Raw genomic sequence first — 24,705 nt, forward strand, 5'->3', positions numbered from 1 at the left:
TGCATGTTGTAAATGTGTTAAAGTTATGAAGGCTAACAATCTCATAAACATGACATGCAGTCTTTCTCTGAACCTAATCCAACACAAGTCCCTTTTCTGAACAGTGTTCCACGTTCCCTCTTTGTTCCCACAGGGTGCCAAACTCTTCTACCTGTCCGGTATGGTGTACGGAGAGTACCAGACCCAGGAGGTCAAGAACCTGGGCCGCTTCATCTCCGTCATGAAGTTCCGCCCGCTGGTGTGGCAGCAATCTCATCCCTACGTCGTGGCCGACCGGTGAGTGTCCAGACCTTTTAGAGCAATGTGTTTGTAAAGGAAAGTAGCTAGAACAGATTCCGAGTAGAGAAAGTGACATGATACATGCTGTTGAATGGTGAGTGTAACAGTGTGTAACAGAGCTGTTTTCTAATAGAAAGAATGTTTATGGTGTGTGTGTGTGTGTGTGTGTGTGTGTGTGTGTGTGTGTGTGTGTGTGTGTGTGTGTGTGTGTGTGTGTGTGTGTGTGTGTGTGTGTGTGTGTGTGTGTGTGTGTGTGTGTGTTGTGCACACTTGTGTGCCTGTGAGTGATGGATCCTACTACCCTGCTTTTATCTTCACTCGGTTTTCAAATGTTCTTGTTGAACTGTACCCCTTCACTGTCCCTCGATCACTTTCACCATCTACACAGCATGGAGGATTTGACGGACCCCGAGATGGTGAGGGTGGACCCCAAGTGTGATCGTACTGTATCTCTCTATGGTTACCTGAGGGGGACATACTTGAAGAGTAAAGGCCAGGTCCATATCCCTGGTAAGTAGGCTCATTGGGTTAAGAGCAAATAAGAATCTGAGCCCTTTTTTAGGAACACTGACTTGTGGAGAAGAGATGAATTTAATACTGCATCAAAGCTAGTACATATTGACATGCACTATTCACATTCACCAATGTATTGTGCAAATAAACAGCATGTGGTTACTGCGATGGGGAAATGTTTCACTCCTACAGTGGGGTTTTGAAAACATTGATTCAGAAAGCTATATTGTTTTAACATTGGCCAATTTGGTTTGAAACCTAACACGTGATGGCACCCTCTGCAGGTGTGGGGGACTTTGCGGTGGCAGACATCCGCTTCCTGCCAGACCCCTGTGCTCTGCCTGAAGCTCAGAAGAAGAGGGCGCTGAACGAGAAGGAGCGGCTGCTCTACGCTCCCATGGCAGGGGTCGGGGGGGTCGTGTACGATAAGGACGCAGTGTACATCGATCTGCCCGGCGGCCACGTCAATCAAGAACAGGTCAGTTCCAACCCCTGGGCCATGTTCAGTGAGACACAGAAAAGGAAAATTCTTTGAAACATTTAACAAAAAATAAAAAACAATGTATTTTTATTGGCGCTGACTTGTTGCACCCTCGACAACCACTGTGATTATTATTATTTGACCATGCTGGTCATTTATGAACATTTGAACATCTTGGCCATGTTCTGTTATAATCTCCACCAGGCACAGCCAGAAGAGGACTGGCTACCCCTTATAGCCTGGTTCCTCTCTAGGTTTCTACCTAGGTTTTGGTCTTTCTAGGGAGTTTTTCCTAGCCACCGTGCTTCTACACCTGCATTGCTTGCTGTTTGGGGTTTCAGGATGGGTTTCTGTATTGCACTTTGAGATATCAGCTGATGTAAGAAGGGCTATATAAATACATTTGATTTGATTGGTCAAAGTCAGGTAGTTGATGGATGTGATATGAAAGTGCCCTTGAATATAATTGACTACTGTTATATACAATGGCTTGAGACTGTTGTAATGAGTGTACTAAACCGAAAGTGTCAAGGGCCATTGAAAATTCCCTCTCCCCTGAACCTCGATAATGTACAGAGGATTTCGGTAATATGTATGTGTGTGTGCACACGTTCCTATAATCAGTTACTTCTGTCCCGTGTCCACTAGGAGGAGGTCCGTCCCACCACAGAGTTGGTCCAATCCCTCATCAGTACACACACCACCCTGGATGCCAAGATGGCCGCCAGCAAAGTGTCACTGTTCACAGGGGCGGCTGCCCTGACCCCCGGGGAAGTGGAGGAGGAGGAGGAGGAGGAGAATGGGTGAGTGATGCTCAGACAGCAACATATTGGAAATCTCAAATGACACCCTATCACATATATTATGCGCTACTTTTGAAAGCCACTATGGAATCAGGTGAGAGACAGCCCTAAACTCATTGTTAAAATTGGTAAAAGACTAATTGTCAAGAGCCGCAGCCCTAAAATCATTGTTAAAATCTGTTTTATAAACGGATTGTTAAGAGAACCTCATCGTTCTGTCAATCTCATGGACTGTCAGTCCGTGCAATGTGAGAGTTGCTACATTTCTCCAGTCCTATCGCTCAGCTTTATAGCAAACGAAATGGCTGCCGTTTTTCTTCTTTTATGAAATAAAAAGTGGACTCTTGAATAAAAGCATATAGAAAATGATATACATTTTTGCCTCTGACTTGTGTTGGTCTCCATCATGTCTTACAGGCTGACATCAGGACCCCAGGAGAGCTGCGTCTGGGACCCTGAGACGCAGAGAGAGAGGAGGAAGGCTGTCTTCACTGAAGAGGAAGATGATGATGACGATGATGACAGCGAGGGTAGCAGTGAAGAAGAGGGGGATGAGGAAGATGAGGGGGAAACAAAAGAGAAGAAGAAGAAGAAGAAACGGTTTTGAAGAACAAGGCAAAGAACAAAACTGAACCAAAAGAGAAGCAAGGAATAAAGACCATCCCTCCGGCGAAGAGACAGAAGATGGAGGAAAGGAAAGTGGAGAAAGAGCCAGTGGTGGAGGTACCTGCCTTTGCAGACAGTGAGGATGAGCTGGAAATGAGTGAGGAGGAGGAAGGGGGGAAGGGAGAGCAGGAGAGTGAAGGAGAGGAAAGCGATTCTGAGGGGGAAGAAGAGAGTGCAGTGGAAAAGGGTGATCTCAAACCGATAGACTCTGGTCATTGCTCGGAGGAGGAGGATGCGAGTGATTCAATAGAAGATGACTGCGAAACCAATGTCTCGGGCAAAGAAGGCAAGAAGTCGAATGCCACCTCCAAAATGGAAGAGGAAGATGAGGAGATGGAGGGAGGAGAGCTGTGCTATGAAAGTGCAGGTAATATTCTGTCTATTCAGCGTAGTTTCATTGTGGCCCCTCCCCCTTGTCTATACTACCTCTTCAGGGTCCACAGATTTTTGTTCAATAATGCTGTTCTGAATTGAGTACCAAGTTGAATACTTGAATCAGGTGTGTTAGTGGCGGGCTGGAACAAAAACCTGCACACACTGGTGTATGCAATATTGTGATGGATGCACCTTACCCCCTACAGTTGTCTGTTGATTTCAAAACCAACCTAGCCCTTACGCTCTAGGTACTCTTGTAGATCTGACCGGACTGGATAGGTTTCTTGCCTTGTGATACGATTAGATAGGGATTTAGATTATCCTATTACATTTACAGGAGTGCCTAGGAGCTACGGGTCGATTTAGCATTCAGAATACATGCTTCTTCTGTCTGCCATATTGCTTTCACCTTGTGAACACTGATGGGGAGGGGAAGTGGCTAAATGGAACAAGAACCAATAATTAATTTGACCGTAACCCACATCATGTTTCCCAGGGTCACTGCGGTGGAAGGAGGGCCTGCAACAAAAAGCGTCGGAGGCGTTTCTACGGCAACAGCGAGCTGCCCCCAACCTGCGTAAACTGGTGTATGGCACAGGTAACGTATCCTCCTGGGTTTCAGTAACAATATAAAAAAATTGCTATGAATTTTACTGACATTTTCCCTTTTATCCTAATGTCATGGCGGATCTTGTTTGTTGAGCACTAGTGTATTCATTAATGCACACTATAGCGATTAAAAATAGCCGTTTCTTATTGGACTATTTCGTCCCATTTGCTTCCGTCTGTGCCTAGCCTTGATTTCTGACTGACTATGTTTGTTTCCTTCAGTGGCAGAGGATGATGGTGATGGGGGGGAGGATGAGGAGGAGCTGGGAGGTCTGTTTCGAGTCAGCCGCCCCGAGAAGGGCAAGAAGCATCGTGCGGACGGTGTGGACTGCTCCCGTTTTGACCCAGATGCTGCTCACAATTGGGACCTGGAAGAGGTAAAAAAAATCTACAAAACCATATTGTAGCGCCCCTTTCCTTTGTCCCATCTCTTTTACTACCGGGTTAAGGGTTGCACATTTTTGTTTTAACCCCGAACTAGCACACCTTATTTGGTACGGGACATTTAAAGTGTGGAAAGACCAACAGTTTGAAGAAAGGCATTAAGTAAGGTGTTAGGAGCTATGGATGGAGGCATCCATACATTCATATTCTGACCTGGGTTGGGGTCAATACAATTTAGTTTCCATCAATTCAAAAGATGAATTAAACTTATATTTTTTGTAATTGAGATAAATATTGTGTTTCAGATGCTGGACTCGATACGGGACTGTTTTGTTACAGGGAAATGGGAAGACGATCAAGATGCTGCTACATTGCTGAAAGAGGATGGTAAGGAGTTTCTGCTCATTGTTCAATACTGTTGGGATTGTTTTCATGACTTTCTCTTGGTCTTGTCCTTTTTAAAAAGTGTTTTATAACTGCAGTTTGTCCCATTTTAAATTAAGTCTGTTAGGGGTTGACTCCTGTGTGCACATCTGCTATGGTAAGCAGAGAGGAATTGAAATTAATCTTCCCCAATTCTAATTATTTTCATGTGCTCCAGATATGGGCTCATATTTCCAACAGAGTAGCCCCAATCCATCAGGGATATGCACGGTATATCAGAAGTCCACTGTTCATTATCACCCCCTTGCTAACTCGCTCTTTTGTCTTTTAGAGGAGCTGTATGGCGAATTTGAGGACTTGGAGACGGGGGAAGTGCACAAGGGGAAAGCTGCCAAGCAGAAGGACCAAGCCAAGGAAGAAAGTGATGATGATGATGAGGAGGAGGGGGAGGAGGAGGAGAAGCTGATGAAGGTGGACGACGAGACCCAGAAGAACAAGCGTCTGGAGAAGAAACGGCGTCTGAAGGAGCGTTTCGACACAGAGTACGACGACGGAGACGCCACCTACTTTGACGACCTCAAGGAGGAGATGCAAAAACAGGCAGAGGTGAGGGGTTATGGGGCCATGGGTAACGTTTGATATGACAGGAGGCAGAAGTGTCTGGCCCTGTTCGAATACTTCAGAAATGTCTCCTTTTTCCTTTCTTGATGTAGTCACAGATTGTTTTACAAATAATATATATGTTTTGTGTGGGTATTTTGACACTTCATTTAGACAGCTATGAAATTAGTGGGGACTACAGACAGGTGGGAGAAACAGTGGGAAGAGAGGGTGCAGGCAAAGTTCCCGAAAAAATGTAGTCACAGTGTAAATTTCAGGTCTGCTGAGCACAAACTTGAACTTTGTGAAAATGTTGTGCAACTTCCAGCATGCGTTTACTGTGCACACTGAGGCTATACCTGATTTAAATTGGTTTTAACACTGGCCAAGTAGGCTACTGTGGCTATTTGATCATAATGTAGGCCTACCATAAAAAACAATGGAGAAAAACACATCCCAGAACATATTAACATGGAACTAGAACAGCTATCATTTAGGCTACAGTAGCAGCCAATGTGTGGTGTTCAATGCCTACATTCCATTAGACTTTAAAAAAATATAAACATGCAGGGCTTGACATTAACTTGTTTAGTCAAGGAGGTGACTGAAAATGTTGGTTGACGGAAGAAACCATTTTACAAAATCACATTCGTTATTATTCCCATACCATTATTACAGAGAATCAGACAAATTATGCTACAATCTGCCAATTGGCAACTTACTCAAGACCGTCTCAAAATACACCAAATCTCATTTTAGACACAAAAAAGCTCAGTACCTGACTTGCTTTCCAAAGATGGCTAGAAATGCACACATTTTGTGCTCTTGTTGGACGCAATCACTCCCTCATTGTTGACTAGAAATGAGCTATAACTGAGCTAATAACTCTATCAAAGAATAGGAACAAATGTGCACTCATGGCTACATGCAGCTCTCACTTTGATCTCAAAACAAGCACATCTACTCGAAAGCTCATACTGTAAACACAGTCCAGTTGAAAGTGAATGGCACATATCCATATGGCAATAGCTATTTGCATATAGGCCTACTACAGCTGTGATTAGTTATGGCGCACCGTTCTGTGTAGAATACTGCGGAGACATGCCTGTCAATGCATTAGAATCCTACTCCAATGCGCTCTACTGCAAGAAAATCTCTTGCACAGTTAATTTTGCATACGAAATCTTGCGTAGTTTTGTTTCGGTATATTACATTGAAAGTGGTTAATATTGCGTTGATACGATCACAATTGCCACAGTAGAGTGAAATGTTGATTGTGTTAACTAAAGGAGAAAACTGTAGAAAGTTGAGGGACGTTCAATCTCAGGCTACTGTGCGCTCGCTCATATTTCTTCTGCACGCTCACACAGAGGGAACATTGGTTGCAAGGTATTGTCTCCAGTGGGGAGCGTCGTATGTGACATGGCGGGAGTGTTACCACTCAACCACGGCTCTGCGCGTGAACACAGATCTGAATTGGTTGGATTGGTGAGCGATAGGGTGGTAAACTTCCTTGCACCTAGCCAACCACCAGATCTGTGCTTACATCTAAGAAACAAGAAAGGATGCATTTTGAAATTATTCAAACGGGGTCAAGGTAACATCTTATTATGCCCAAAAGGAAACAAAAGTTGTCAGTGACATTCCGATCAGACATTGGGTCGTGTTCATCAGGCACAATGAGGGAAAATCCGTCTTGAAACGCAACACAAAATTGTGAATTTTAAATCCACTTACAGGACAGTCAACCTTGGCACTGACACACAGTATATTCAGTATGTGGCCTGTGTGGGATTCAAACCAACAACCCTGGTGTTGACAACACCATGTTCTGAGCCTTTCATTTCACCACAATCTCTAAACCTTTCTCCTCTTCCTAGCTGAACCGGGCTGAGTTTGAGGACGTGGATGATGAGACACGGGTCCAGTACGAGGGCTTCCGGCCTGGCATGTATGTGCGTGTGGAGATCCCCTCCCTGCCCTGCGAATTTGTCACCAACTTTGACCCCCACTACCCCATCATCCTCGGGGCTCTAGGTGCCAGCGAGGGGAACGTAGGCTACCTGCAGGTAAGCGAGGGTTAACGCGTCAGGCTCCGATCCATTTAAATTTAAGTAGAGTGTTCAAGAACTGAACTCCTTGGCTGCGTCTGAAATATCACTCTCTTTTGCAAGGGAGCCCTGATTCACAAAAATGCAGCAAAATAAGGAATTACTGACATTTAGAAAAATCCAAGGCGGGAGCATGAAACAAACAAAAATACAATTTTGAAAATGCATGCGTTCCTCTGTAAAAAGGTAATTTACCAATACCCTGAAATGTCTGAAAGGCAACGGTGCGTCCAATTGTAGGGTATTCCGAAATGTGTTCCATGCATGTGGCACCTAAAACTAAAGGCGGTTTTACCTAAATCAGTAATGAGAACAGTCATTTCAAGAATTAGCCATTCCTGTGAGCGAGTAAGGTATTTGTACTTCTGTAGGTCAGGAGCGATGTAGTATGGTAGTTTCTGCAGGAGCGCTTTATAAATTAACAGAAGGCAATGCTCTCTGCGTTGCCAATGATGGCCAGCCCACTTTCTGATTCAGATCACAGTGACGGAAAGTCAACTGAACTATTTATTCTATCAAGCGAAAGGCACAATCTATTTCTGTAGAAGACCATTTTAAATCTGTTTCTTCTTTAGCTCATCTACATGTTTTGGGGCGGCAGGGTAGCCTAGTGGTTAGAGCGTTGGACTAGTAATCGGAAGGTTGCAAGTAAAGCACACTGTCATCAGCATAAGTTTCTGCCACCACCATGCTTCACCGTAGGGATGGTGCCAGGTTTCCTTCAGACGTGACGCTTGGCATTCAGGCCAAATAATTCAATCTTGGTTTCATCAGACCAGAGAATCTTCTTTCTCATGGTCTAAGATTCCTTTAGGTGCCTTTTGGCAAACTCCAAGCAGGCTGTCATGTGCCTTTCCTGAGGAGTGGCTGCCATCTGGCCACTCTACCATAAAGGCCTGATTGGTGGAGTGCTACAGAGATGGTTGCCTCGACACAATCCTGTCTCTGAACTCTACAGACAATTCCTTCGACCCCATGGCTTGGTTTTTGCTCTGACATGCACTGTCAACTGTGGGACCTTATATAGACAGGTGTGTGCCTTTCCAAATCATATCCAATCAATTGAATTTACCACAGGGACTCAAATCAAGTTGAAGAAACATCTCAAAGATGATCAATAGAAACAGGATGCACCCGAGCTCAATTTCAAATCTCATAGCAAACAGTCTGAATACTTATGTAAATAAGTTATCTGTTTTCTATTTTTAACCTATTTTCGCTTTGACATTATGGGATGGGGGTATTTAAAAAAATCTATTTTAGAATAAGGCTGTAACGTAACAACATTTGGAAAAAGTCAAAGGGTCTGAATACTTTCCAGAGGCACTGTATATGCCTCATCACAATTCTATCTCAGAGATCTCCGGATAATTCCCTGGACGTCATGGTACAGCTTCTGCTCTGACATACACTGTCAACTGTGGGACCTTATATAGACAGGTGTGATTCTTTCTAAATCATGTCCAAACAATTGAATTGGCCACGGGTGTACTCCCAAGTTATAGTGAGATCTCAAGTATGATCAAAAGAATGTGGATGCACCTGAGCTCAATTCAGACTGAAACACAAAGTCAAGGGGTAAGAATTCTTTCTGAAACTAATGTGGCGATCTTAGCTAGCTTCTTTACATCGATTTCATACAGTCACTACCAGATGGGATGATAGATGACCTATGGAATCTACAAGTTTATCTAACTAGTGCCAGTCTGTATAGCTACTCTCTCCCTCACATGTAAAACTCACCGGCCCCTGTCCATCAGCAAGCCAGTTCATAAGTTGAAACAATGTTATTATTTTTTTAAAGGAGAAATAAAGGGTGTACATGTATTTTGACTATCCGGATATCTAAAGAAATGTCATGATTTTCGAATCAAGAAATGTATTTAAAATGCCCATCCCTAGAATAGGGTGCATTTCAGGAGCTTCCCTTGTTTTCCAACTCTTTCATTTTAATTAAGTCATCTACTGAATTGAAATGGAATTGACCCCAACCCTGCAATGGGTGATGCAGTCCTTTTGAGAGCACTAAATGTAATGGAAGGTCTTGTTTGTTGAATAGTAGATGTAAGTCCCCTCAGCTAAGCTTCTTAACAGACTAGGTCTAAGTAATGGGCCAAGAACCATGCTTCGTCACGCTTACTGAACTTGCCTAAGTTCATACTTTTTCAGAAAGCAAATGGTTCAACTCATCTGTTGATTTATTTAAATCTTAACGTTATATTCATTATTCATGTTTTATTTGCATCTTTCCCTATAAATTAAGATCTAAACAAATGGCATAAGTGTAATTTGTATAGAACTTTTCCAAGTGCCTCAAGGTGGTCTTTCTCTTGTCCCAGATGCGGTTAAAGAAACATCGATGGCACAGCCGGATCCTGAAAACGCGCGACCCTCTCATCCTGTCCCTGGGCTGGCGTCGCTTCCAGACCATCCCCCTGTACCACATCGAGGACCACAACGGGCGCCACCGCCTGCTCAAGTACACACCGCAGCACATGCACTGTGGTGCCACCATCTGGGGTGAGAGCAGTAATGTGGCTGTAGTTTTAGTATTTGTTACTTATTTGATTCAGGTGGCACCTTTTTCCTCCATTGCAACTATTCATCAGAGGGCTGTATCACATAGAAGGATCGCTAAGTTTGATGCACATTCAGATATAGCTCTTGATTATCTGGTTCCTTAAGAAGCGAAATTGTAAAATATGTTGAGGGCGTTGATCTGGTTACACTATGCCTATATAACTACACATCTCTATGAAGTTGGACATTTTACGTTATTTCAGTAAACTGACATGGCCCCCTGGTCAGAATTACATGGATCCTCAATTAACTTACCTGTTAGAATATAGGTAAAATAATGAATAAAGTTGAACTCTGTCCTTCTCTGCTGTGTTCCCAGGTCCCATCACACCTCAGGGTACTGGCTTCCTGGCTGTGCAGTCAGTCGCAGGAACTAAGGTAAGTACCACAGAGGCAGGCAGAGACTTAACTTGATCCTCTCACACCAGCACAATTGTGGAGAATGCATAGCAGTGCCTCCTCTCCCTCAGGAGGCTGAAACTATTTGGCAAGGCCCCTCAGATTCTTAGGAACTTTTACAGCTGCTCCATGGTTGTATCACTGTCTGGTTTGGCAACTGCACCGTCCTTGACCGGAAGACCCTACAGTGGGTGGTGCGGCAGGCCCAGCGCATCACTGGGAGGACATGCATCCTGGCAGTGTCTGAGAAAGGCCTGAAAAATTGCCAACGACTCCAATCACCCAAAACATGGACTGTTCTCACATACCGGCAGACAGTACCGGTGAATCAAGGCTCCGGCCAACAGACTTCTTAAATAGCTTCTAATCCTGGCCATAAGACTGTTACATGGATAAACAACTACTGCCCCCCCCCCATGCTGTTCATTGATTTATTGATTGCCATTACCTTTATTATCTATTTTATCCTGCTACCAGTTACTATTTACTAATACCATAAGTATTTATATATTCCTGCCTCCAGTCACTTTTCAGCCCTGTTTACATGTACAGTGCCTTCAGAGTATTCACACCCCTTTACCTTTTCCACATTTTGTTGTTACAACCTGAATTTAAAATTGATCAAATTTAGATTGTCATTGATCTACACACAATACCCCATAATGTCAAAGTGGAATATTTTGAGTCAAGTATTCAAACTATTTGTTATGACAAGCCTAAATAAGTTCAGGAGTAAAAATGTGCTTAACAAGTTGCATGGATTCATTTCTGTGTTCAATAATAATGGTTAACATGATTTTTGAATGAGTAACCAATCTCTGTATCCCACACATTATCTGTAAAGTACCTCAATCAAGTAGTGAATTTCAAGCACAAATTGAACCACAAAGAACATACGTTTTTCAATGCTTCGCAATGAAGGATGGCGATTGGTAGATTAGTAAAAATAAAAAAAGCAGACGCTAAATATCCCTTTGAGTATGGCGAAGTTGTTAATTATAATTTGGATGGTGTATCAATACACCCAGTCACTGCAATGATACAGGTGTCCTTCCTATCTCAGTTGCAGGAGAGGAAGGAAACTGCTCAGGGATTTCATCATAAGCCCAATGGTGATTTTGAAATAGAGTTTAATGGTTGGGATATGAGAACTGGGGCTCGATCAACAACATTTACTAGCCTAAATGACAGAGTGAAAATAAAGGAAGTATCAAAAATATTCCAAAACATGCATCCTGTTTGCAACTCTGCAATTAAATAATACTGCAAACAATGTGGCAAAACAATTCACTTTTTGTCCTAAATACAATACAACAAGAGTACCACTCATCATATTTGCAAGCATGGTGGTGGCTGCATCATGCTATGTTGTATGCCTGTCATTGCTAAGTACTGGGGTATTTCCGGATAAAAATAATTACTGAATGGAGCTAAGCACAGGCAAAATCCTACAAGAGAACCATGTTCAGTCTGTTTTCCACCAGCCACTGGGAGATTAATTCACCCAGAAAGACTCACAGCTGTAATCGCTGCCAAAGGTGCTTCTACAAAGTATTGACTCTGGTATGAATACTTATCTAACTAAATTAGAGGTTTCTGTATTGCTTTTTCAATACATTTGCAGAAATGTCAAATGTTTTCACTTTCATTATGGGGTATTGTGTGTGGATGGGTGAGGGGGGGAAATCTATTTAATCCATTATGAATTCAGGCTGTAACACAACAAAATGTGGAATAAGTCAAGGGGTATGAATACTTTCTGAAGGCACTGCATGTCCCATTCCGAGACACTGTGTGCTAATGCCTCAATTGGTCAACTCTGCTGTCTAAAGAAAAGAGCGGGCTTTAGGTTGATTCTGCTGCTATGATTGGATAGCGTGCAGCTGTGCTGTAGGTTGATTCTGCTGCTATGATTGGATAGCGTGCAGCTGTGCAGTAGGTTGATTCTGCTGCTATGATTGGATAGCGTGCAGCTGTGCAGTAGGTTGATTCTGCTGCTATGATTGGATAGCGTGCAGCTGTGCAGTAGGTTGATTCTGCTGCTATGATTGGATAGCGTGCAGCTGTGCAGTAGGTTGATTCTGCTGCTATGATTGGATAGTGTGCAGCTGTGCTGTAGGTTAATTCTACTGCTACAATCGCATGTTGCCGTGCTCCAAATCAATAATTACTTGGGTGCTGCCAGCCGCAAATCTCAGTTTTGGAAGATATTGACTTTTTACCACTTACATCTTTTAGTGAATTTTGCAACTAGTACAATTGTTTACGACTCATATTGATGCAATATCTTCAACCAAAGAAGTTGTTTTTTGAGGTCAGCTCCTCTTTAAAATGTTACCATATTATGTAAATACCCGGTAAATGGTGAACTGGATATTTGTATTAATTTGTCATTATTAGTGCAATATGTACACCTGTTACACCAAAGGTGTCTCATCTTCTTTTGTCAGGAGTAACATACCATGCACCAGTACACAGTATGGGTTACTTCTAGTAGTATCTTTGTTGAAGTTTTCCACTCTCTCTTGCAGACCAGTTTCCGCATCGCAGCTACAGGAGTCGTCCTTGACCTGGACAAATCTGTGACCATAGTCAAAAAGCTCAAGCTGATTGGCTACCCATACAAGATCTACAAGAACACATCATTCATCAAGGTAGGATGCACCTCATAGCACTACTGACATACCATATTTCAGCTACAATATATTTACTTTTTGTGGTAGACATTTGAGGCATTTGTTAATCTGTTGAAGAACAGAATAAGAGAAATGATCTAACACAATCAAATCATATTTTATTTGTCACATACACATGGTTAGCAAATGTTAATGCGAGTGTATTGAAATGCTTGTGGAAATTATGGACCAACTGTGTGTACATAATGCTTTATGAATATATTAATATAAAATTAATGGTTCACAGCAAAGGGAAACCTATTTTTTTTCTTGACATGTTAAAATCACTAGATTTTTTAAATTTATTTTTTGGCACACAAACTAGAGGCCATGAGTAACTTGGTCAAAAATAATGGCACTATTTGACCTATAGGGGGGGGGGCTGTTGTAATCACTCACTTAGTGTGATAGATTTCCCTCCATCTTGGACATTTTGGAAAAACGTATTCTCATGAACCATAAATCCAAATAACACCAAAGTATGTACAGTTGAAGTCGGAAGTTTAGCCAAATACATTTAATCTCAATGTGGTATATAGACGGGTTGGTTGTTTAGCAACAAAACCGACACATGCGTTGCTATGGGACAAAACAGACTGGGTTGGATTAGATTGTCGACAACATGTGAACCTATTTCTTCTCCAATGTTTAGTATCTCAAAAACATTGTTACAGTTGTTGGTTAGCTAGCTAGTACATTTTAGCCATATTAGTATTGACTTTAAATCAGTCTAAACACCTCAAAAAATACATGGTATCAAGAACAAGATGAAACTAGCTGAAACGAGTCACTTACGATTCCCCACATGGCAGTTTCTTGTCATTGTTGGTAGCTATCTGGCCATCCAGAATCACAACTCAGACTTCTGCCCCTGACGTTGTCAGCTAACCAATCTATAGACTCAATGAATTAGCCTCTAATGAATTTGAGAATGATTAGTTGCTGCATTCAAAGTCGTCCACGCTACACCACTAGATGGCCCTCATAGCCCTGGTGTGATAAGAACTGAACCGATGAACATGGGGCCATGTAATTTGGTATGTCAACCTTATGTATATGTCCTTAGAAGTTGTGAATATATAAAGTCAGATCAGCCCTACTACTCTGTGTATGAATGAGACTCAGGTCCACCCCAAAAAATTAAGAAAAACGTGAGCTTTACACCTTTGTTTTGTTCCCAGGGGATGTTCAACACCGTGCTCGAGGTGGCGAAATTTGAAGGGGGCTCCATCCGAACAGTCAGTGGGGTCAGAGGTCAAATTAAGAAGGCCTTGTCAACGCCGGCGGGAGCCTACAGAGCCACGTTCGAAGACAGGCTGCTGATGAGTGGTGAGCAACTGGTGCAGTCTAGAGCATTTCATAGTCCCAAAAACAACCCGTAGCCTCCTCACCCTACCCTCTATGTGCTTGTGGAGATCTGAAGGCTTGGATAAGTGATAGTAATATGGTGAAAATTCCAGGAGTAATAGGATTTATACAATTTGACAAATTAATGTATTGCCTGCAGCAGGTTGCTCCTACTGTTTTGGTTGCACATTTCATGGAAGCTTCTATGGACGTCACAGTCATTTACACGGAATACTGCCTTTATATTCTTATCTAGTACTTCTGGGTGTGTTTACATATTGCGTCCCTGTGCTCATGTTACATGTTGTTCATTACTCTTGTGTGTAGATATTGAATTGTGTGTTTTGTAGATATTGGTTAGCTGTGCTCCTGGTATGTTATTTAGGGCCGTCCCCTACTAAAAAAAATACTGGTTGACCGAAAGGCTTCTGTTCTTTCGACCAATCAATTGGTGAAATTTTTTGAGAATGTGTGTTTTTCCATATATAAGACACTATGTGTTTTTAATCAAATCAACTATATATGCATTGAGCTTGTCTGATGCTTCAAGCTCACTGCTTGATTAAATAAGACTCATGACTCGAGGGAGCCAGAGATCAAGATAACCTGAAGATTCTGCCATTATGCATCTGAAGTTGCTGGTAATGGGCTATTAGAAAATGTGTGGAATGCAAATTTATCTTACCATTTCTACTGATCGCGTGCCAGTTATGGTTTTCATATGTACATTTTCGTGCAACAGTTTCATTTTATTTATAATAATGTCTATCCAAATTAAAATGATTAACCTAAAAAGTAACTTCTACCATTGCCAACTATGTAAAAATAGCCTATAAAGCCAACAAATAAAAACCTTGCAGCCTGCAGGTAGAAAATATCCTGATAAAAATAAATATTGGTTTGAGAAGCTCCACAGCTCATTAGTGATGGTGCGTTAAGCCAATCAGAAATTCTATCAGATCCCGAAATGGGCACGTTTATATGTCAACATTTGCGATCAGGCCAGGTCGCCAATACGCCTACTTCTATGCGTAAACATTACTCAACATTGACAGGAGTGCTCCAAACAAAAGACAGTAACTAAATTGACAAAACTCATAAATTTAATAAATCCAAACCTGTTTCTCACAAGTGTAGTATAGGTTGTGCGCTCTGCAAACAGTGTTTAATCATTGGATTAGTTCACTGAGAAATGTATATTTGCTACTGTTCGACGGAAAAAAATATTTGTCAACCAACCGCCTATCGGCCAAACAATCGACCAGTCAAATAATTGGGGTCAGCCATAATGTTATTAATTACGCGTGTGTGTGTGTGTGTGTAGACATTGTGTTCCTGCGCTCCTGGTACCCGGTGTCGGTCCCTCAGCTCTACAACCCTGTGACCTCCCTGCTGATGCCAGCGGGCCAGAAGGACAGTTGGTCGGGCATGAGGACAGTGGGCCAGCTCAAACACGACCTGGGAGTCCGCAACAAGCCCAACACAGACTCACTGTACAAGGTAAGGAATGTCCACTCACTGTTCTGCTGCTAAACCTAACCGTATACCTAGCAAGCAGTTGCATATCCACAGTTTGACCATCTGTAGATCATCTATAGGGGACTGTCCAAATAAAGTGTGACCTGATCTTTTAATAAAGCTCAATTTATTAAATATGGAGGCAGTTAGACTATCAGCTGTTTATTGTTCACAAAAGAGGTGTGTTTATTAGTCATTTTAGGTATTTTGGGTGAATAACGTAACCTTAATTAAGCATTTGATAAATAAAAATGGTGCATAGCTAAACATAACACCACACAGATTCATTTATGAGGGCATTTCCTACTTCCTGCCAATCCGAGAACCACCCAGCTGCGTACTGAAGGCGAATCTCAAAAGTCATGCGTGTGTGTCTCAGATAGTGTTTTTGCATCTCAGATGGCATGTGTGCAGTGCATTAACACCCTGGACCAGAGCTATACCCTATCACTAGCTCCTGTCCAGGGCGTTGGTGCGCTACACACATCATTTGAGCCGCTACACATTGTAGTGGCCAGCGTTGGGAAAGTGTTCAGGATTAATTTACTTTTGTAATACTTTTTGGATACATATCCTACCTATTTTCGGTGAAAAATCACGACAACTAAGCAACCACTTTTACTTGTGCTTTAGCTGTCACCTTGATATATTGGCCTGACTACTTCCCTCGCTGTAAGATTAAAGGATCTGTGGGAAAGCTGTGCTCGGCAGGCGGGGGTGAAGGACACTGTCCTGGTGTTGTGAAACACCTGCTTGCCATGCATGCTCTCCCCACTGAGTAGACTGTATCACGTGGTGACATCCAGGTGGTTACCAATAGAAGTTATTTCTCATAAAGGCTGCTATCCTACTTGGAATAAAAAAAAGTTGGTGCAAAATATTTGTCAACGTTAGCGAACACCAGCAACACCGTGATACAGCTGCCCAGTGGGAAGCACCTCTGGTTGGCAGGCACCTCGATACAATACCGGTGCACTGGTCATTCGCTCAGGCTTGTCGTCATGCTTCCCAACGCATGTCACCGTGACATCCATGGTGACCAATATTACACGTTTTTCTTGCTCGCACATCAGAATAAACATATCTCTAACTAGCGCCCAGCATTTAATGTCTGTTGTCCAAAACCAAAGGCAACTTTCCACATTGTGTGGACAGTAAAGTTAAATCTAAATCTGATTTCACCACGTTAACGCTCCATCTTCTCTGGCACCATTTCACATCTGTTCTCAGCTCCAATGTCTCACAGCGTCTGTGGTATGAAAAGGTATCTGCTGAAGCCAGACTATTGGCCTGGTTGGATTCTTAACCTCTGACCTAACCCTTGACCCTTTCTCCCCTCTTGGCAGCCGGTGGTGCGAGCGCAGCGCCACTTCAACAAGCTGCACATCCCCAGGGAGCTGCAGAAGGCATTGCCCTTCAAGAGCAAGCCCAAACAGGACCAGCCCAAGGGCAAGACGCCCAAGGACCTCCAGAGGCCCGCTGTCATACGGGAGCCCCACGAGAGGAAGGTAAAGGTCTCCTAACGGAAACAATAAGGAAAAATCTCATTGGATTCTGTGATGATTGTCAGAATTGCTCATTTTCTTTCTCTGATGTACTAATATGCTGTGAAAGCATATCACCACCTTATTTTATAAGAAATCAGGCTGGCCAAGGTGCAGACTTGTGTTCTAGCCCAGCAGTAACACATTTGATTCAACAAATGGTGGTCTAGATTTAAGACTAAGTGGTAACATGATATAAGCTGGGCTGTAACAAAAAAAACTACACTGTCGCCCCCATCATATAATTTTTTATACAGTAAGATGGACCACGAAGACTCATTTTTTTCATTCACTGTACCCTGCAGTCCTGTGATCAGCCTTGAACGTTTGTGGCTTCAATGACTGCCTCTGACACACACACACACACACACACACACACACACACACACACACACACACACACACACACACACACACACACACACACACACACACACACACACACACACACGAATGACACTGCATTTTAAATCTGAGCATGTGCCCTCTCTTGTCCACCAGGTGGCGGCGCTGCTCAATGCACTGAGCGCAGTGCACAACTACAAGAGCAAGAAAGCGCACACGGCGCAGCATGCTAAGCACAAGGGCTTCCTGCGGCAGCGGGACAAGGCGGAGGAGGACAAGCTCAAGAGGCAGAAGGAGGCAAAGAAGAAGCTTTACCGTATGATGGGCCAGAAGGAGAAGAAGAGTCAGAGGTCCAGTCTAAAAGGGGCGCCGCTTGATGACTGATTTGTAATTCAATATGACTTCTTAAAGACCAGTGTAATAACCAGTGTTTCGGCCTGCCAATGGAATGAAATAATTCTCTGTTTAAGCATAATCTGTTGGGCTGCAGTGGAGTAGGGTGAAATTGCCCCTAGATGCTGATCTTGGGTCAGTTTAGCATTTCGCTGTTAATGGTCAAAGGGATAGTTTGGGATTTTGGCAATGAAGCCCTTTGTCTACTTCCCTATAGTCAGAAACTCATTCATGGATACGATGTGTATGTCTCTGCATCCAGTATGAAGGAATGATTGGGGGAGGGGAAGCTTATCCTAGATCTGTACCTAGGGGAATCTTCACCCAGATGTTCTGCAGTATTGGGGTAGGAGACAGTGTAAATGCAAGGAATGGATGAACATCCTTCAGCTTCTGTAGCCTGGTTGTGTAATGTGGTTTTTCAACCCCAGTTATTGGCGCCTCATTAAGAGTGGTTCGATAGAGGAACTAGAAAGAACTGTATATTAGTCATATCTTGATCACTTGTCTAGCTTCAATCTTGCATGGTGTTTTAATAAAAAATAAATTACAAAAATAGTATGCGAGTGCCTTAACTCTAAAAGAACTTTAAAGTAAGTGTAATTCTATAATAATTTTGATTGAGTAGAAGTTTCATAATGGCTAGGTTGTTACACATGCACTGATAAGTGGAAGCACATGGTATTTCAGTAACTTTGAAGTTGTGCCTATTGTCAGAGAGAACTCATCATGCACATTGCCATTGTGGACTTCCACCATTTTAAAGGAGTCAACTGAGTGGGATGCCTGAGTTGGGAACAATCAGCCAATGAAGAAAAATGTAGTACTTTAAAATGGCGATAGCATGGGCAGCACCATTGTGGCTGACAGACGCTAGAGCCCCACAGCGGAGGTGTCATAATACCCTAGTGGTCAAACAGGGTAATGGTAATTGCTTTTCCACCATTCATTTTTCCCATAGGGGAATTTTAGAAACACTTCAGATAAGGGCTGTGTTCCGTGTAGACTTACCTTGGTGGGACGTTTTGATAACCGTGGTAATCTCTCATGCAAGGAGACATCAATATATTCGCCTCTTTTTACACTGATTTTAAAATGCTAATTAGACATCATGCCAGACTACAAATCCCTAAAAGATCCTGCACGTCATCTCTGACACCTTTGCTAACAGGTATTGTGTCAATTTAAAACTGGTGCAAGACAGCTCACAGAAGTGTCAATTTTAAAGACATTTATTTATTACTCAATTTTGCTAACAGAGTTAATCCAGAGATTCTTACCTTTGCCTCTATTCGGCAGTCTCGTTCAGATCATCGTGGCATTTGTAGTTTTTTATGATGGCTATATTAGCATTTAATTTTGGTGGGTTAAATACAGGCAAATATATTGATAAAGGCCACCTTGTCCTAGACTAGAGAGATTTCACATGGTTATCAAAATGTCACGCCAGGGTAAGCCGACACGAAACACGGCCCATATGATTTTCTAAAACCCCCATGGAGAAAAATGAATGGTGGAAAAGCGATTGGAACCATTTCCTTGTTTGATCACTAGGTTTTATGCAGGGATGCAACCTAGTGAGGGACCAAAAAGGTGACGCTTTTTTTTTCCTTTGCAGTGAACAAAAAAGAATCCTGCTAGGGGGAAATGCAGGTTTAAACTAATTGAACAACAAAGAATATGATCAGTCTGTAAAATAAAGTGTTTAATGTGAACCTAACTCACAGCTAAAAAATGTTAATAAATCAATCCAATGTTATTTGTTGCTTAGACTTTACAGCAAATGACACTCAGGAATTGAGAAAGAAAAAACCCACACATTTTGCAGTTAGCCATGACAGCCTTTATAATAGAACGCTTGTGACCACACACACACAAATATTGCACTTGTGAAAAAACATCTTTAAAGTAGAAATAGAACGAAATAGCCATTCTATTTTTACTCTGTTATAGTGGCCTCTATAACATTGATCAAGTGCACAAGCCTACATGTGTGCAAAAATATCCTGAGTAAAAAAAAATCAAATCCCACTCAGAAACACACGTGTTAAGTTCAACAAAAGCAATATCTTTGGGCTACACTGCACATTATACACTTTCTGCCTGTGGACATCTGTTCGACAATGTGCCAGCAGAACATGATATCAATTCTGCCAACAAAGGGTCTCTTTCAGACAGAGTACACCTGGCATACCCAGTTGTATCCACTGTATTGAGAAAGAGGGAAAGTGTGTGGTATAATTTCTCTCTCTATAGTGGCTTACACGAATCACGTAGGTCACCTATTTTGGTTGCAAAATGGCGAATTGGGCCGAAAGGTGACTAGTTTGCTTCCCTGTTTATGGGTATGATGACTCAACCTGTGGTACTTTACTGTCAGATACAAAAGAGTCCTCTGTCTCTATGGCCTGTTGTCACTCGTATCTGCACTCTCATTGGCTAGATTGGTCCCACCTGATCTCGCCTCCTCCCACACCTGCCAGCAATCTTTGAGAACATGTATTTTCATTGTTAGTTCGAATATAGATTAACACAGGCTAAGGAGATTTTATACGCTGTGTTCTGAGATAGTCGGTTAACATGACTTTTTAATTAATGCCTTTTGTGATTACATGAATGCTTCAAAGTTCATAAAGTGGCGTTAGCGGATGAACATGATCTCATAGAATAAAACGTGTAAAATCGAAGCCTGTGTTTACCATAGACTTTTTCAGTTTAAAAAATAAAGTCAAATAAAGTGTGGCATGTTAGGAAAGCATTTTCACGAACCCTTTGCCTAAACTTACTAGGTTAGAAGTAGGTTAAGGTTAGGGAAAGGGTTAGGGTTTCCTAACCTGCTACGAAAAGTCACTTTTGGTCGTAGCGGTGTGTTTTTAGGGAATCTTGTGTGCAGCAGCTGATTACTATGTCACTATCTACAGTTATTTTGGCTGGATCTGACTCCTTTGTCTCATCTGCAATCTGCACTGATATGATAACTCCAAATAGGTTAAAATACTATTGTGGGTCGTTACCAGGGAGATGTCTTCAACAATCCAGCAACCATTTTTAAATCCTTGCAGGTTAAGGAAAGAAGAAAATTCCACTTCACACTTGATGCACTGTGGTAATACATTTTGGTTGTCTGTTTTCGTTAACTTGTCCCCATAGAGAAAGCATAGTGAATGTGTCCTTCTTTGTGCTAAATAATATGGATACAATGATGGTTAAAAGTTCTCAAATGATCTTACAAGCTATGTAGAACATCAACCAAAACACTGCAAGGTGGGCAAAAGGTGTATTTATAGTGCTTTATTAGTCTATCTGCAGATGTTAAATTGCTGCTTAGTCACGAAATGTGGCAATTCTTTAAATTGTGTAGGCAACGCCATACACACATCTAAAAAATAAATAAACGCCCCTTGTCTGTCACAAATGTTTAACAACATATTTGAACTCTGCCGATTGTCCACCGAGGTAGACAGTTTCAGTTTGGATATTCGCCTGTAGTCTTCCTTATGTCCACCAACAGCAGTTCGGGACCGTCAACATAGTGACAAATCAATTTTTTCACATTTCAATAGCTATTTAACCATAACTCCTAAAACTTTCAAAACTGGTTCTAGCTAACCCGATGGCATACACACACATTGCACACATTTATTCTTTGTCGATTTACATCTCGCACTATTAACTTATTTATTTACATTTTTGAATTTCAATAGCTCCTTGGTCATATGACCTACTGTACTCAAACAGGGTTCAGAATGTCCACTCAGTGGATCTACACTTTGCACACCCTTTAGTTTGTCCATTTTCATCTCACATGTTTTTACATACATTTTTCTAAATGTAAAATTTCAATAGCTCCTTGGTCATGTCAATTACACACCCAAGAAGCGTGCAGTAGATATGCACCCATATTTGCATAACCTCTAGTCATGTCTCTTCTATATTGTTGTACATTAATATTAGTTTGACAATTAGGGGGTTCAGTCCAGTGTTGTGTTTACCCTTTAATATGTATCTATAATAATTGGTGGTTCTAAGTACTTATTTTTCCACAGTATTTAACAACGGTACACAATAGGAGAGAGACAGATAATATCTCCTTTCGTCGTTAATATCAACCATAAAGGGATAAGTACGAGAGTCATGCTATTAATTGTCCAAAGCAGGGATGGAGAGTGAGCTAGTGAGGTAGGCTGCAGTGGGCTTTCTGGTCAATACATATACTGAACAAATAAATGAATACTGAATAAAAATGTAGTATTGACAAATTAAACAGAAATTGTAGACCTTTAATCTTTTCCAACATGCCAACAGACACGTAACACTGAAATGTTTCATACTTCACTTTCTCTTTATCCCTGGTTGATGTACATGTCAGAGCCTCTTCAGAGTGGATGGGGTTTAGCAGACATTTTCAACAACAAAGACTACACTTCCAGTTTGTGTTCTTTACTCTGAACTATTTTGTCTTCATTCCTAGTTACATCACATGGAACCACCGTTGGCATGCAAAACATTCAATCTAAAACAAAACAAAGAGTAACACGTTATAAATATTAATGCAGAATGAAGAATTAGCCATCCATTGTGTTATATCATAAATTGTCTTACATGCCGTCACTGTTGTCAAAAGATTATAAACATGTTAAATAAAGTTACTAACCCAGCCAGTCTTTGGGCCACATCCAGGTTCTTTATCAGTGGCACACATGGAGCAGTTGTTGGCTTTGTTGAACTCTGAAATCATAGGCATGAACTGAACATATGTCTGTTCCTCATAAAAATAAAATAATTTACATTTACTTTGAATTAAATGTCATTACATACCAGACATTTTTAGTATGTCCTCAGCCATTTCTTTTCGTAGTTGCTCCATGTGTTTTTGAAGGTTCCATATCAATTTGGGAGGGGATGTTGGGGAAGTTCTGTGCAACTTTCTTGACCAGCTACATCAAAAAATAAAATAGTTTTAGACCTAATAGTCACATAACAGCTCACATAACAATTCATTATTGAAAATATAACTATCAAACCTGCATTACAAAGACCCAACAGCTGAAGGTGTCCTGCTGCATGGTGGGAGTTATTTCCCCTACTTTCCACTTTCCACTTCTTTCCAACCAGTCGTCTTTTCCATAGCGGGATCTTCTCATTTTTAAGTATTCTCTTTTTTATGTAAACATAATGTTATTCTGATTTAGTTACAGGCAAATTAATACACAAGCCAAATTTGAATGCTGTTTTCCTTATCACTATAATCTAGTAGAGGTAATTTCCTTTATGCCCCATTCTACACACAGCCTAAATTATAGGCACTGAACCATTTACAGGACAATAATAAAAGTAACATATAGGATCCAACCCTATCACAGAGTGAATAAATGTTGAGCGTTTGTAGACTTCAAGAAAAAAATATTAAGTGACAATTTCATCAGTATGTGCTTAAAGAAAGTCATATCACAAAGATCCCAGATGACAGTGCCCACCAACTCTATGACAATAGAGAATGAATTGTAAGCACCAGAGTGTGTTTGTCAAAATAATATCTTAAAATGTCAGTTGTTGAACATAATATAATAATAATATATGCCATTTAGCAGACGCTTTTATCCAAAGCGACTTACAGTCATGTGTGCATACATTCTACGTATGGGTGGTCCCGGGGATCGAACCCACTACCCTGGCGTTACAAGCGCCATGCTCTACCAACTGAGCTATACAGGACCACAATTCTTCTATTTGAAATAGCAATTTATGATATATGCAGTTAAGGAATATTCCATGTACCAACACTACATGTAGAACGGACATAAGACATTCCCACATAATTTAATGTATTTTTTATTTCACCTTTATTCAACCAGGTAGGCCAGTTGAGAACAAGTTCTCATTTACAACTGCGACCTGGCCAAGATAAAGCAAAGCAGTGTGACACAAACAACAACACAGAGTTACACATGGAATAAACAAACGTACAGTCAATAACACAATAGAAAAGTCTATATACAGTGTGTGCAAATTAGGTAAGATTAGGGAGGTAAGGCAATAAATAGGCCGTAGTGGCGAAATAATTACAATTTCGCAAATAAACACTGGAGTGATAGATGTGCAGAAGATGAATGTGCAAGTAGAGATACTGGGGTGCAAAGGAGCAAAAAAATAAAAATATGGGGAATGAGGTAGTTGGATGGGCTGTTTACAGATGGGCTATGTACAGGTGCAGTGATCTGTGAGCTGCTCTGACTGCTGGTGCTTAAAGATAGGGAGATATGAGTCTCCAGCTTCAGTGATTTTTGTAATTCGTTTCAGTCATTGGCAGCAGAGAACTGGAATGAAAGGCGACCAAAGGAGGAATTGGCTTTGGGGGTGACCAGTGAAATATACCTGATGGGAGCGTGTGCTAAAGGTGGGTGCTGCTATGGTGACCAGTGAGCTGAGATAAGGCGGGGCTTTACCTAGCAAGGACTTATAGATGACCTGGAGCCAGTGGGTTTGGCGACGAATATGAAGCGAGGGCCAGCCAACGGGAGCATACAGGTCGCAGTGGTGGGTAGAATATGGGGCTTTGGTGATGAAACGGATGGCACTGTGATAGACTGCATCCAATTTGCTGAGTAGAGTGTTGGAGGCTATTTTGTAAATGACATTGCCCAAGTCAAGGGTCGGTAGGATAGTCAGTTTTATGAGGGTGTTTGGTAGCATGAGTGA

The 24,705-nt window shown here is 41.7% G+C and overlaps 1 protein-coding gene across 1 annotated transcript in view; it reads left to right on the forward strand.

Moving 5' to 3' along the window:
* Positions 1–19,765, forward strand: part of bms1 (BMS1 ribosome biogenesis factor) — a 28,326-nt gene extending 8,561 nt beyond the window's left edge. The window contains exons 6-23 of the mRNA XM_046314966.1: positions 134–276; positions 668–789; positions 1,077–1,270; positions 1,922–2,076; positions 2,494–2,606; positions 2,657–3,109; positions 3,614–3,715; positions 3,949–4,103; positions 4,416–4,497; positions 4,826–5,100; positions 6,975–7,163; positions 9,545–9,725; positions 10,105–10,163; positions 12,716–12,838; positions 14,041–14,188; positions 15,531–15,706; positions 17,071–17,232; positions 17,770–19,765. Of these exons, the coding sequence (XP_046170922.1) occupies positions 134–276; positions 668–789; positions 1,077–1,270; positions 1,922–2,076; positions 2,494–2,606; positions 2,657–3,109; positions 3,614–3,715; positions 3,949–4,103; positions 4,416–4,497; positions 4,826–5,100; positions 6,975–7,163; positions 9,545–9,725; positions 10,105–10,163; positions 12,716–12,838; positions 14,041–14,188; positions 15,531–15,706; positions 17,071–17,232; positions 17,770–17,997 (3,060 nt within the window). The 3' untranslated portion in view covers positions 17,998–19,765. The remainder of the gene's footprint in view (positions 1–133; positions 277–667; positions 790–1,076; positions 1,271–1,921; positions 2,077–2,493; positions 2,607–2,656; positions 3,110–3,613; positions 3,716–3,948; positions 4,104–4,415; positions 4,498–4,825; positions 5,101–6,974; positions 7,164–9,544; positions 9,726–10,104; positions 10,164–12,715; positions 12,839–14,040; positions 14,189–15,530; positions 15,707–17,070; positions 17,233–17,769) is intronic.
* Positions 19,766–24,705: the final 4,940 nt, after the last annotated feature.

This window comes from Oncorhynchus gorbuscha, linkage group LG19 (genome assembly GCF_021184085.1).
Source record: "Oncorhynchus gorbuscha isolate QuinsamMale2020 ecotype Even-year linkage group LG19, OgorEven_v1.0, whole genome shotgun sequence".
Lineage (NCBI taxonomy): Eukaryota > Metazoa > Chordata > Actinopteri > Salmoniformes > Salmonidae > Oncorhynchus > Oncorhynchus gorbuscha.